This window comes from Artibeus jamaicensis, unplaced genomic scaffold, assembly GCF_021234435.1.
Source record: "Artibeus jamaicensis isolate MK-2021 breed Jamaican fruit bat unplaced genomic scaffold, CSHL_Jam_final contig_780, whole genome shotgun sequence".
Lineage (NCBI taxonomy): Eukaryota > Metazoa > Chordata > Mammalia > Chiroptera > Phyllostomidae > Artibeus > Artibeus jamaicensis.
The window spans coordinates 292,295-306,972 of NW_026521967.1; the positions used below are offsets into that span (position 1 = coordinate 292,295).

General features: G+C 52.2%; 1 protein-coding gene across 1 annotated transcript in view; it reads right to left on the reverse strand.

Moving 5' to 3' along the window:
- CSMD1 (CUB and Sushi multiple domains 1) overlaps positions 1–14,678 on the reverse strand; it is a 731,453-nt gene that overhangs the window by 285,902 nt on the left and 430,873 nt on the right. Inside the window, 1 exon segment of the mRNA XM_053672625.1 lies at positions 12,014–12,126. Within this exon segment, the coding sequence (XP_053528600.1) occupies positions 12,014–12,126 (113 nt within the window).

Here is a 14,678-nt window from a genome sequence, read left to right on the forward strand (position 1 = left end):
GGGGACTCCAGTCTCAAGGCCAGTAAGCTGGGGAGGCTGCCTTTCCAAGGACGTTTTGAACTCTCTCTCCCCGAAATTAAAAACGAACAAGTTATACCCGACCAAGTTATTTCTCAGGGTAGCAATTTAACCAAGGAAACGAAGAGAGCCATAACCCTGATAGCAACACATGGAAAATGTTGCTGGAAATGTATACAACTTCTCAGTGCATCTCATAAAAGACAGCGACCTCGTGCCGGGCACTCGGGCCACGGAGACTGGGCATCAGCCACCCTCCCCCCCACGATCTTTTTAAGTAGATTGCCGGTGTGGGCCAAGTTCGATCCTAAATTACATGTTTTAAAACACAGAAAGAAAATACCCCGAGGCTTCAGGGATGAAACCCAAAGAGCCAAAGGCTTCTCCACAGGGACTGGAGGTCAGGGGCGCGAGGACCGGAAGGGGACCGGGCCGCGCCCCTGGTGTGTGACGTTATCGTGGCCTGCAGGGTCACACTGAGAACCGTGTGATGGAGTGCGTGTTGTTCACTCACGGCGTGGTTCGGGTGGCGGAGAACTTTTTGAAGATAAACTTGGATAGTTGTATGAATGCGTATGTACATGTGTGAGTTTGTGTGTGTATGTACCCAGATACACATATGAAAGTGCGTAAACTCAGAAATTTATACAAGCTGCTTAAAAATATGAAGAATTTTTGAAGCAAACCTGTTGCCATTGAGTTCCAATGTACTATCTTAATGTTTAAAAGTATATTATTCGAGGTGTTATTACACTTTTTTAAAAAAGATTTTACTTACTTATTTTTAGGGAGAGGAAAGGGCAAGAGAAAGAGAGGTAGAGAAACATCAGTGTGTGGTTGCCTCTCGTGCGCCCCCTACTGGGCACCTGGCCCACAACGCAGGCGTGTGTCCTGACTGGGAGTCGAACCAGCGACCCTTTGGTTCACAGGCCAGCGCTCCATCCACTCAGCTGCACCTGCTGGGGCTGTCAGGGAGATTTGTATGACAAACCACTAGACTGCCTGAGAGAGGTTGCAGAAGGACATGGGACAAAGTGACCGAGTGGACGGAGCCAAAACCCCTCCCTGACGTTCATGTGCTGGAACACGACGTGGTTACTGGAGTCTCCATCGTGGACTAAGGCGCACGCACACTTACGGATCAAATATGTTCCGCAGACACGAATGAGAAAACATCGGTTCTTTTGTTCTCCGAGTTCAATAAACGTGGAAATACAGTTGATGAAGTCATGGATTTCTCAGTGCTCACAGCACAGGGCAGCCCTGAGGGGCTTCGGGCACGGAACTGCTCTGTGTGACGCTCTCAGGATGGACACACATCCCTGTGCATTTGTGCAAACCCACAGAATGCCCAACACCCAGAGTGGCCCTGAGGCCGGCTCTGGCCCTCCTGTGTCCAGCAGGTTCACTGATTGTAGCACATGTCCCATCAGGTGTGGGCATTGCTGGTGGGGGCTCTGCTTGTGGGGTAGGGGCAGGGCTGTATGGGAAACCCCTGTACCCTCTGCTCAGTAAAGCTGCGTCCCTGAAACTGCTCTAACATAAGACAGTGAGAGAGAGCGAGCTCACGCCCTGTAAGAGGAGAAATGGGTGCCACGCCAGCAAGTTGTGGGGAGTGCCGGTGCCGCCTCACGCGCTGCGCCCGGTCCAGCGCGTCTCACCGTGTTAGTGCCTGGGCTTTAGTGGCTGTAACGGCATCACTTCCATCAAATACGCTCTCGCCCTTTCATTTCTTTTAGACTTGGGTTGAAATCATACCTGAAGCCAATACCTGCAGCTGGTCCGTTATTTAAATTTGAACTTTGGTCATGAGGTCCCTCCCTCGGCCAGGAGGACTCATCAGTGCCCTTTCGGGGAAAGAAAATGAGGAAATGGCAAAACACCCAGCAACGGCACTAGCCGCCCTCAGCATGAGTCAGGGAAACACGCTTTGGAACGCGAGGCGGCTTCCCGCTGAATCCAACTGAAAGTGCAGAGGGTGATACTCTGCTCATCGGCCCAGTTCCAAAGTCAGACGCGCGGCGGCCTTGGCCTAGACAATGTCTGCGAGGTCCGTGGTGTGGCGATGCTGCCCCCCAGGTGCCACTGTTGTCTGTATCTACAACAGCTATCGATAAGGGACGCTTATTCCTTGAAATTTTGTCACATTAATATTTCACGTCCTAGACATCGGGAAAGCCTTAGTCACCTCCTGTCGACCCCTGGCTACTGGACACAGGAGCTGCCCAGAAGGCACGTTCCCAGGGCCCGAGGTAAACCGGCAGGCAGAGCGTGAGAACCGGTGACATTCAGGTGGGGACAGAGACTGGAGCCACCCCAGCGAGACAACAAAACAAAGCCCTGTGGGCACATAACCCTCGTTTGGAGGCGTCAAACGCGACACCACGTTCATCCTGGATTCCGAGTCCGGAAGTTCAAGGCCCACACCGGGAAGGAACAGGAAAAGACCTTTGTGTATCTCAGAGACTTGAGTTGTTTGAAGTCGAATGTGTGATACATGTTGTCCCTGAGCGATCTTTGTAAGTTAATCTTTTGGGGGGGCATGACTTTAAATTTGCGAGGAATAAAATTCCTGATCGTCATTTTTAAAACGTGATTTAGTTTCTAGAGGAACAAAGGAGACGACATTGATCTTTCAACCAGAAAAAGCAAAATTTTCCTGGCACTTCAGTGAATTTCATTTCCTGTTACTTTTCTTTGCGCTTCTCAATACCCATCTTTTAAAGTCTAGTCAAAAGGCAGAAAGTATTTTACACATTTCTTGAATACCTGTTGCTGAAAAAAACACATAAAGAAGCAAAATAATAAGCTTCCTGCCTAGAAGTAATCAGATTAAAATTAGCTAATGAAATAAGACCTAAACTGTAATCATCCAAGTGAAAACTTCATTTCACAAGAAACGACTTTGAAAATAGAATTTTCTGGGCCAAGAAAATTGGGAAGCGTCTGAGGTTTGAAAAAGTAACATTAAGAAGACTCTGAACGGTGTGATGCGCATGATCAAATATTCGGTTTTGATCCACACATATCGAGACCACAGCAGCAGATTTCATAACCAGTTCAGATCAAGGAGTGCAATGTTAAAAAATATTTTCGATTGCGGAGCAACAAAAAGCACAGACATTCCACATTAAGGGCCATTCAGAGAGGTGGGCACGCCAAAGGCTCTCACGAGGTTAGTAGCGGTGAGTTCATTCTCTGGGCAGTGATGGAATTTTCTCTAAAATCTAGAGAAAAATTGATGGCAGAGCTTCGTTCTATTTTCAGTAAACCTGTAATGAAAATTCTGGACTTTCTCGACTGCCCGGACTTTTTCCAATGATGGAATCAACAAAACACAAAAGAAATTGCAAAAAATAGAACCGTTTACAAAATGCCCCTTTGTCGGGGTAAAAGGAAATGCAGTAAAGGCGTTAATTTCACTAAGTTTAAATTTTACGTGATCTCAGCCCTTTGCAATAACTGCTGTTTCAAAGGCCGTAAGTCATCATGTCCATTATTTCAACTGAGTGAGGGCTTAGCACCCAGGTTCCGAGCCATATTGTTGATGAAGAGAATTGTAATCCAAGTGGAATTCTCCAAGGAGCATTCCAAGAGCAAGCTTTAAAAAGGAATGTATAGTCCTCACACCGATATTAACTCTCACACCCCACTCCGGGGCAGGGGTGGACCTGCGGAAGCACGAGTGGGCTGGCTGTGTCTCAGACCCCTGCTTCGCCTCCGCCGTGAGCCCTGGAAGGTGGCCGAGCAAGGCTCACCGAGGTCAACACACCGACAGATTTCAGTCTCCAATACTGATTTTGAATTGCCCGAGACCTTCTGCAGAAGCCCGGCCGCACCCAAGGGAGCGAGGTGCTCCCCACGCAGCTGCAGGCAGGCAGCTGGGCAAGGCCCTCCCAGGAGACAGCAGCCGCTGGTCGAGGGGTGCACTGGGGGGTGGCAGAGCCTTACCCCAGGGTCCTGTCTGTGGGTTGGAGGAACCGCGGACACTGAGGAGAAGGTGAGAATCCACAGGAAAGGAGGCAGGGTTTGTCGGGCTGGCGTCTGAGGACAGGTGGGAAAGCTGGGTGCCAGTGGCTGAGGGGGGTGCCCAGGCACCCCCGCGAGGTCTGACAGTGGACGATGAGAAGGGACAGTGCTGTCACCCGTGGGTCCATGTGGCTCCGTTTCCTAGTCCAGGTTCCCCAGGCACCCGCACACGTTCCGTGACCTGTGAGAGTGGTTTCACCCAGTGTCTCAGCTCATAAAACGGGCTCTCGTGTCTCTGTCTCCTGGTGCCAGCCGGCGGGTGCATTCCGTGCATCCAGGGTCCGCGCCGTCTGCCCACAGCGGTGACTCTTGGCTAAACCCTGAGTTGCTCGGGGTAGCTGGATGGTGCAGATGGGAGACTTCTCAGGTAACGAAATGGGAAGTCCTCTCTAAACTGTGGGGCAGGGCCTGAGCTCCCCCGGGACTTCTGTTCTTTTGGACAAGAGTCATCTGCAGGGAGGACTGAGTGCCCTCAGCCACTGAACTGCTCCGTGGCTCGAACCTGCTGAGGTCTGCACCCTCTCTGTAAGGTCAAGCCCTGCCCAGGCCTCTTCCCCACCTCTTGTACCTAACAACATAGCTCAAGTTCAAGCTCAAGTTCCTTATTGTGCAGTCACATTTTGGCCAACATACACTCTTCCATCATCGGCGACTGTCAACGCTGATTCAACTTTCTCCAAATGCTCTTCCCATGTTACCTTGTCACCTCCCAGGTGGCCCTTTCAGGCTCCATCGCCCCCTTGTCCCTCAGCTTCCTGTCCACCCACAGCTCATTCTTGGCCTACTTTGCCGATAACCACCTGCCAAAACTGCCGTGTCTCCTGACCCGTCCTCACTGTCGGCACCCATCTTCTTTCTACAGGGCGAGTCTTCCAGCGCCCGCCATTCGCTGGGAGTGAGCGTTCTAACTCCGTATTTCATTTGAATACACAGAAGTCTCAACCTGAAGTCCACCAGTGACCCCTGGGGTCTCAGGCAAACATGAAGTTCATAGAAAATGCCTGTGAACTCTAGTAGGTATGGTGAGTTCATAACTGCTACTAAATCTCCAATGGGGCTTCTGACCCAATATCGAGAGCTACTAATTAAATTATAAACTCCCGAAGGCAGAGACGGTGCATTATTAATCACTCTTCTATATCCAGTGCTTACCGCCTGCCAGCTCTGTCTGATTTATATATTCCTAAAACATGAATTATTACCACTGGTTGGGTGACACACTGTGAGAAGCCACAGTGTCACTGTGCATGTGACCAAGAGGACAAGCAGCGTGGCTTGTGCACTGTTACGCTTCCCGGCTCTTGCACGGTTCTGAGCACCTGCGTGCGGCTTCCCGGGGCAGGTCGCCCCCCGGGTGAGCCGAAACGCAGCCGCTCGCTGACCTGGCAGCAGGAGCAGATAGACGTTCCGCCGACGTCATCGTATCCTTCCTGTGAATGTGGACAACCCTGGTGGGCGGCCTCCTGAAATGCCCACTGTCCCGGGCGGTGCCTTAAATCACAGAGCGCAGGCTGCCCACAGAGGTGGGTGTGAACATTTAGCAAATAAACTTGCAGCCTGTAGATCTGACCAACGCAGCTGCCACAGGAGAGAGACACCTAAAAAATGATGACAGCCAGGGGTCCCCAACCTGAACGCCGGGATAATTGGTTTTATCTCATAAATAAAAAATGTAGCAAGAAAATTCACCAAGGGGACAATAACCCTCCTAAGTTTCTGTATCCTTCAAGCATAAGAAGATAACATCCACCCGCTGTGGCCACATATTAATCTATTTTAAATGGCTGTCATTTACTGAGCGGTACTGTTGGCCCCCAATCGCCAGTGTGGATCTCTGACATGCAGACGTTTAGAGAAAGGGAAGTTTTTGGTTTAAGTGGTTTTATATCTAATGGCTCAGTTTATCACATATTAATTTTTTAAATGTGCTTTTTAAATAAATCAACACATGAAAATACATGGACTTCGGAGTCTGGAATGAATTCAGAAGATCATTTGCTCCGTTAGGCTGCCTCGAGGTGACACGGCTAGCTGTTAATTTCACATCCCTAACGACCGTAAGCGCGTATTTATCTTAAGACATATGTTCTCTTGTTTCAGCGTTAGTGAGAAATCACCTCGAGTGTCTAGTCAAAAAACGGCCCCTGGACACAAGCGCTCTCTCCGGGAGGAAGCGCACAGCCCTTGGGAACGAACTGCTACCTCGACGGTTTCTTAGCGCGCAGAGGACCACGCACCAAAGCCTGCCTGCTCTTCCGCCCCCCGCAGGGTGGGCAGGGGCAGCCCACGGAGTCCTCACTGCACAGCCAGCCCGGGGGTCTGCGTGGTGCAGACAGTGAGGTTTAGGGGACCGAGGGGTTCCATCAAATGGGAGCCTTGGTGCTGGGCACCCTGCCCTGAGCGGGCCCCTGGCCCCACGGGCAGGTGGTCCCTTGTAGCTGTGCCCGCTCGTCCGCTGCACTTGTCCCCCAGCTCAGCTGTGCCCTCGCCTTGGGGACTGGACACCACGAATGGCCAGGGTCCGGGGGAAGGATGTGTGTGCCCCGGGCGACCTGTGCACTGCCGTGTGGAGGAGGCGTGCCCTCCCTTGGGGGCGGAAGGGATGCTCCTGTGTAGAGGCGCGTCCTCGACAGCCGGTGCAGCCGGCAGCGGTGCCCCACAGGGGCTGGACCACTTCCTCTCCACGCACAGCCTTGGAGGCCGTGCCGTCGGCTTAAAATCAACGCAGTCAGCAGCTGGGGACCCCCGCTCCCCAGCCCCTGCACACACCAGGTGTGCGGGACTGCCCCCTGCACCTGACTCCCTCAGCTCTGGTCCCGGGTTCTGCGGTGGCTCCGGGGCCGGCACTCACAGTGGGGACAGCCCCCCAGCTGTGCTCAGGTCCCGGCCTCTGCAAGGTGGGTCTGAGCACTGGATGCTTCCATGGGGGGCGGGGGCTGTCTCCACCATCCCAGATGGCTCCCACCCGGGGCAACTGCCCACTTCTCCCTTCTCTCCCTGCCGCCCCAGGGGTCAAGGCCTCTGCTCTCATGCTGCCCTTTACTGACATGTATCTCTACAGGTTCACACACACGTTCACTCGTTCACACAGGTTGGGGACAGTGCTTTGCGTCCCCAACCTGTGATCTCTGCTGGTCACCACGTGCCCGTCCCAGGCTCTGCGGGGAAAGTGGATGGAGCATCCAGGGACTCCTGGCTGCCTTCAAGGGCCGCTCTTATCCCGGAGATCTCACTTGTACAAAAATAAATCATTGCTCCTCAGAGGACGGTGCTGTGATTGGAAAGAGGGGGCAGTTCACCCACCAGGGCAGAAAACGGAGCTGGACAGGATGACGCTGAGTTGCAATATTTACATGGAGGCCCTGCCAGGGGTGGGCTGTCTGGGCGGCTGCCGGCTCCCTGGGCCTCCCAGCTTCGAACCTTCCGCAGCGCCTGGGCGCCATGGGGGAGCCTCTAGGGGTCTGTGTGGCCCCGTGGACAAGAAACTTTAAAAAAAACAGTGTCATTTTGGAGGGAAACAAACTGTTCTGACGGTTCTTCAAAACACTTTTCAAATTGAAATGCACAGACTCACCCTGCTGCCTCTCTGGGGACCAGACACCCTGTAGACAGCGGGCTTTGCAGATCCCTGGGCTCCGTTCGCGAGCGCCCCACGGTGGGCGCCTCCCTGTCCGGCTGCTTCGCTCAGTGTGAGCCTGTGTGAGTCCCTCCTGTTGCGGTGTGCAGCCCCCTTGGTCTTTGCCCATTTTTACTTACTCTTTCGTTAGAACAGACACAGCGTTTTCACGAACTTGGGTCAGGAGGATCCGTGGCCCAGGGGTGGGGGTCTGGGGGTTTTGGCAGCCTGCCGAGCGTCTGACACACCCCCTTTTGTGTATTGGCCGTCGGCAGTGCCTCGGGGGGCAGGTGTTATTATTCTTATCTCACAGAGCCAGGAGCAGGACACCCCGGGCAGAAAGGAAGCTGGCTAATACTAAGCCCTTAATGACGATGTCGAGGCCGGGAGCCGGCCGCTCAGCCCAAGCGGCGTCTTCTCCGAGTTGTTCACGGTGCAGGTGCGGGCGCTGTACACGGCTCTTTGGGTCCAAGGGAATCTCACGTGTGTGTTTAGGGAACGTGGTGTGTGTTTCTGATTTGAGTGAACTCATATCTACTAATACCTATTTTTCTTTGAGAGGCTTAGAGTTTTCAAGAATTACTTAGAGGCTATAAGATCGGGTTTTGCGAATCCATTCGGACTGACAGAGAACTTGACCTGTCCTACCTAAAGGTGCCCTGGGTGGAGAGTGCGCCACCTGCAGGTACTCACAGGCTCTGCATGCGTGGTCCCCCGCCCCCCCCCCCGGCCTTGGGGAGCTTCTGTGGAGACACCTTTCTGTTCTTCCGCACACAGTAACCGAGTGCCTTCTGGGTTCTAGGTCGTTGCCCTCGCTGTTCTGCAGAGGTGCTGCTCTAAAGGAAGAGAGGGGCACCACCTATTGGCCTGGTGGCCAGGTAGCTCGACACCTCTGAGGTTAAGGTTCCGCAGTTGCATCCGGGTTGCAGACAGTGTGAGCACACGGGAGTGGGGAAGGCACCCGCCGTATACCCGCCGTATCCAGATCTGAATTGGCCTGAAATGGCAAAGCCCCTCGTCCTCCAAAATACACTTTTAACAACACACAAGCCTTCATTTTCTGCGAAGGTCTTCATTTTAAGTCAAAGGGAAAACCAAGGACTATACAGAACCACAGCCTAAAGGAAAGCTGATTATTGGTGTCAACACAAGATTTAAGTCCAGGGTCAGGTTTTCCCTTGATTTATGAGACAGTGTTCTCCCTACGAATGGGGAACTCACTACCCACGCCTTCCGAGTGATCTATCCCTTACAGGAATCCACGTGAAAATTGTGTTTTTATAACCCGCCAGGGAAACTGTGCGTGGAACCGGAGCTCGCCATGTAGGCGGCTGCTTCAGAGTAACGGCGCGTACGGGTCAAGGCCAAGTCACGTTTCAAAAACCCGGCTCGCAGACGTCGAAAATGCCTCGGAGACAAATGGTGCTGACAAGGCGATTATTTAATTATAATGAATGAAGGAGGCAAGCATAGAGAGAATGGGCTCAATTTCAGCTGATTTAAAAGGAAAACGAGGTGCCCTCCGTAAGTCTGTCCTTCCACGAGAGCTCGACATGTGCGTGGACACCACAGACCCACCCAATGGTCCCTCCTGCATGGGCTGCTGCATTGTGCGTGATGCCAGTTTAAACGCGAACGTGTTTCAGGAGAGGCAGCTGTGAAGCCCGTGTTCCCATTGATCACCCTTTATGGCTACTTTTGGCCAAATTTGTCGGGGTGACTGAGGAGATAAAAGCTGAAGAAGAAAGGGCAAGATTCGGGGGATAAAGAATGTCGAGATAAAAGCCGAAAACATCATCAAGAAACAGAAGGAAGGTATTTTGTGGTGGTGGTTGTTTATTTGACCACGTTAAAGACCATGCTCTTTGTTTTTTGAAGTTGTGAAGGTCCGTGCAGCCATGGCACTCTCGGACACAGGCAGTTTCCCGGAGAGAGGCCGTCCAAGGGCTGCGTCAGCATCTTGGGGGCCACAGGAGAGTATCCCTGGGGGCCCACGTGGTTTGCAGCCATATTTTCTCCCAGCACCACAGATGGAATTTTTACATCCTCAAGGGCAACCACAGTGATAAATGTGACCACAGTGATGTTAAAATGGCAGCGACCATAGAAATGTGTATTTTCTAAAAAAGGTCCCCTTCTCCTCCAAATAACCCAAATTTGGATTCTTGGGCAGAACTTTTGCATAGATATTGAAACAGCATCTGGGAAATACTTTTGTGAATCTTCAGGACTATTGTTACTGTTGTTCTTGGTGGTTTTCTAGGGGGCGCATCGTCCGGGCTTTCGTTATTTTTGTCTTTTGCAGTTGTATTGGTGATAACAGTGTTTCCTTTCCCTCATTTGGTCCAGTTGAAATAATAGCGCAGTACCAGCTGGGGCTCCTTGGTGTTCGATGCAGGCAGGAAGGACAAGTGAACGGCAAGCTTCTTCCGGAGGCCCCGAAGGTTTCCCAGTCAGCCCCCAGAGGCCTCCTGGCTGCAAAGTCAGGGTGGCATCTTGCATGGACGTGGTCAGTGGGAGGCAGGTGGGGACTTGGACAGGCCCCTCTCACCAACTGGCCTTGGAGTTGAACTTCAAAGGGGCTCTGTCTCCTGCCTTCTGCTGCCCTCAGGTCCGTTCTGTGTTGGGACAGGGGCTGTAGCTTCCTTCCCTGGGTGGTGGCTCTGCCCCGTGGAGCCACCTCGGTCGATGCGATTAATGCCTTCCTGCCTGGAATTACCACCCTCCTCGGAAGTGTCGTGGGCCTTCTTTGGAGTATTTCCTGTCAATACCCCGCTGCTCTCCGTGGGGTCCGTTTTCCAGATGAGCCTTCTGTATTCAGTCTGCTGGGGTGTGGGCTGAAGCCCAACGCCCCCCGCACAACGGGGCTGTTATGAGCACACGTGTGGCTGGCGACCTCTCTCACCAGGCAGCCTCGAGCCAAAGCGCAGGGCGAGCCTGCAGAGGCTGCCTGGTCTCCTGCTGCTCAGCCCCGTCTACAGTGCCTTGTGCTTGGCATCTTTTTATCTCTCTGGGCTTATGGGCAAATGTTTCTACTCACCACTTTAATTATATATATGTTCTTTTTAAAATCGATGGCCCACACATTGAAGCTCTTGCGATTTTCTGTCAGCTGGTACACTTCTTGTATCTACCAATTTCTAGCGCCTTCTAACCCAACGTTCTACCTTTCGCCTTTCTCGCAATCACTGACGCTGATTGCTCTGGTCAGGCTTCAAGGGCGACACCTGGAGAGTCCTCTGTGGTTAAGGGCCAATCAAATCACCAGGACCCTTGGAGACGACCAATCAGTGCTTCAGAAACCACTTCGCTCACTGGATTCACCCACCTCATCACAGGCCAGTCGATTGGCATTCTCAGGATGGACTTGTGACTCAGATCCACTTGGAGGAACGTGACTAAAATCCCCCCAGGTGGCCAGCGTGGGTTCTGTTTGTGCTCTGCCTTTCACGGAAGTTGCTGACAAATAGTCCTTCCAACCTCCTAGTGTGTACAGCGTGGGATGTGTCTAATATTCTCACTGGGGCTCCTGGCCACATGTCAGGAAACATACCCTTGAAACTGATATCCTCTGGGTCATGTTTTGAGGACCCGGGAGACATTTGCTTGGGAAACTATCCCGCTTTTTTTTTTTTTTTGCAATTTTTGTCAGATAATTTTTGTGTGTGTGGCATACAATTTTTATTTGCAAATGAAAGTGGAGCTGTTTTCAATGGCTCTCTTACTTCATAGATGGAATTCTTTTTGTGGTATCGATACGGTTATTGATGATCAGACACAGGCAGGGAACGATACAACACTGTACCCGTATAAACGTGCTAAACAAGATGCAGAGAGAAGGTTCGAAGCCAGCCCACTTACAACTGCACCTTTGTTTGGGGCTTTGTTCATGTGTAAATCGCTAACCCAGGTAACTGGGTTTGTGTAGTGGGAGTATGTTCTAGAACTCAAAGTGATAGGAGAGTGTGCTTACGCACTTTCACGCAAACTATATGCTAGACCATTCTTAAGATATGGGTAAAAAAATAACCACACCACCGGGATATTTATCAGTTAGGGGTATGGAAATGGAAATGAATGCTAATCGGTGCTTGTTGATTAAAACTTAGCAATAATTCCAGCAAAATAAGAAAAACCTACTGCATACATCACCGCAACAATGCTTTGCTAAGTGGCTAGTTTTTAACTGTAGCTTTTCTAACAATAACTGTCCATAAAGGGATAGAAAGTATTTTCAAGATTATATCTCTTGTCCCATTTTTAGGCAGAGAACCCCAACATTTCAGGATTGGAAAGGACCGGCAGGCCTCTTCTGCTATTCTTTTTCCTTATAAGATGGAGCGTTCTTACCTTGGAATTGAGCGTTGAACCCCTTGCGCCGATGGTTGCTGTCGGACGTGAAGTGCAGTCGTAACCAGTTCTTGCTGCTGATGACCGGAGAGGGGAGGTTCATGCCGGTCAGCCTGGGGAGAGAGGGAAGGGCAGAGGCCCCTGTGAACCGAGAGAGCACACGCCCGCGTCAGGCCCGCCTCACCGTCAGCCCGCAGCCTCCGCCCCCGATGCTTCACCCAGAGTCGTCTGTTCGCTGCATTTACGCCTTCGGGTGATTTTCTCTCTCCCCACCTACAGATACTGCGTTTATTCTCGATGGCATGAAGGCGTTCACAAATATCAGTGATCCATCAATGAGAAAATAGCATTTCATTTCTTTTTTCTTTTCATCGGAACCTCAATCATAATGAATTCTAGGAGGTAAGGAAACTGGCAAAGGATAAAATTCTGCCCTTCACGATTTAAACCCTGGGCGACTCTTTCACCGGACGTTTTCACACTTGATACACAGCAAGCCATGTGCCGAGTGCCACGCGCCACAGTTCACGACCAGCCCCCCCCCCCCCCGCGCCGTGACAAGGGGCAGAGTGTATGAGGTTGGCGATGAGAAATTACAGAGATTAAAAAAATGTTTTTAATCTTCACCTGAGGATATGTTTGTTGATTTTAGAGACAGGGATGGACATCGACGTGAGAGAGAAACCCCACTGATCAATTGCCTCAGTCGGATACAGAACCCACTAGCCAGGCACATGCTCTGACCGGGAATTGAACCTACAACCTTTTGAGTATGGGACAACGCTCCAACCAACTGCGCCATGCGGCCAGGGCAAGAACTACCAGACTGAAAACCAGATAAAGTTGCCTCGGAGTAAAAGAGCATCTTAAACACAATGAAACCTCTCCGACCTCAGACAGGCTCGATCTCTGGTCCAGCTGTTTAGAAATAGATCAGCCCACTGCACAGGGGGTCGCTCTGTTGTCAGAAAATAAAACCCGGTCATTCGTGTCCTGCTGGGGGACCCGCGTCAGCACCAAGGAGGCGGTGCACCCTCAGGCAGCGAAGGGAAGGGCCAGGAGGGGCGCCTTCATGCCGCCCCCTGGCCAGCGGTGTGACCGCCCGGGGCTGGAGGAGGCAGAACTCGCTCTGGCTGAGTCTCCCTGTGGCCGGGCGGTCTTCCCGGACCTCAGTTTTCCCGCCTGTAACCTGGACTTGAAAACGCTTCCCTGACAGCAGTTGCACGATTGTGCATGTAAATGTCCCTGAAGCATATTTCTAACGTCACGAGCATGTGGCCAGGCGTCATGCACCTAGTTGGCATTTCTGCTCACACATCTGTTTTCAAGGGCACGCTCATGAGTGCGGATGATGGGGAGGGTGCTGAGCAGGCGGCTGTGGCTGAGCCCTGGGGCGCCCTGTGTGGGCGGGGGGACAGGGAGAGCACGTTCCGGGCCCAGGACTGCGGGGGCCAGGACAGCGTTTCCCTCCCCCCCCCCACCTGAGGAGCAGCAGCATCAAACAGACGTGCGGCCGCCGAGCCCTCCAATGTCAGGCTTGGAAATGAGCAGTATCCATTTGAAGTTCAAAGCCAGACCTTGACTGTAACCAATTGCGACGGTGATAATACCCCTGCTGGGAATAACCTTGTGTAGGAGGAACTGGCTCCTCAGAGCTGCTGCTCGCTGGAGTTTACACGTGGTGCTGACCGGTTCCGAGAAGCATTTCCTCACGCCGGCGTTTTGTTAGAAAGCTCCCTGACCCCCTTTTGTCCTGGGGAGATGATGTTACAAATTCTGTTAGAAATGGGTCACATGCTTCTTTGCCTAATACTGACAATGGCCAAGAGAAGCAAATTCCCGATTCAGCAACCCGGTCTATGCAGCTCACCTACATTTTATTGAATGAAGTGTCTAGCGCTGAAATCCATGGTATGACTTCAGCTATAAGGGGCCAGAGAGAAATAGCCTGGGGGTCTTTGCCCCAGTCCACTCAGCTGCTCGGCCCCACCCTTCGCAAGCCCAGCCCCCGAATGGGCGTGGATGGGCTTTGAGAGCATTTTACTTATCTACATTGAAATTTGTAGTTTTTACTTTTTCTAGGTTACAGAGTATTTTCTTCTGTTTTTTTTTTTTGACCACTTACCGAGGTGAAGTTCACTCTTAGCTCACGGGCCAGGCTGGCTGACCCTGCTGCGGCCTATGTGAGGCAGTTTGTGAGGAAGCTGGTCAGGAAGGCACTGACGGACCTGGAGCGAACTGTTGTAACTAGAGTTTCACAAAGTACATCACCCCCGTGCAGCCGGCAGGTCCTTCACTGCAAACTGGCCTGAAGACAGCTGACTAAGCAGGAACCAGCGGGCGGCCTTGGGGATTTACTGAGCACACCGGCGGCGCAGATAAGACTCAGATGTGAAGAGTTAGCAGGGCCCCCGGGGAGCTCTGCCTCCCTCGGATTCCTGACCCCAGAGCCTGTGACTGCATGAGCTCGGAAGGCCACAGGCTGCTCCGTGGGTGGGACGAAGTCACAGATCTTGAGATGGAGAGATTCCCCTGGCTCATCCGGCAGTCCAATGCAATCAGAAAGATCTTTCAAGGTGGAAGACAGGGGTGGAAGCAGAGAGGCGGGGAGCACAAGGAACCCAGGGAAGGAGGTCCGCGTGGTTCACTGAGAAGAACTCCGCTT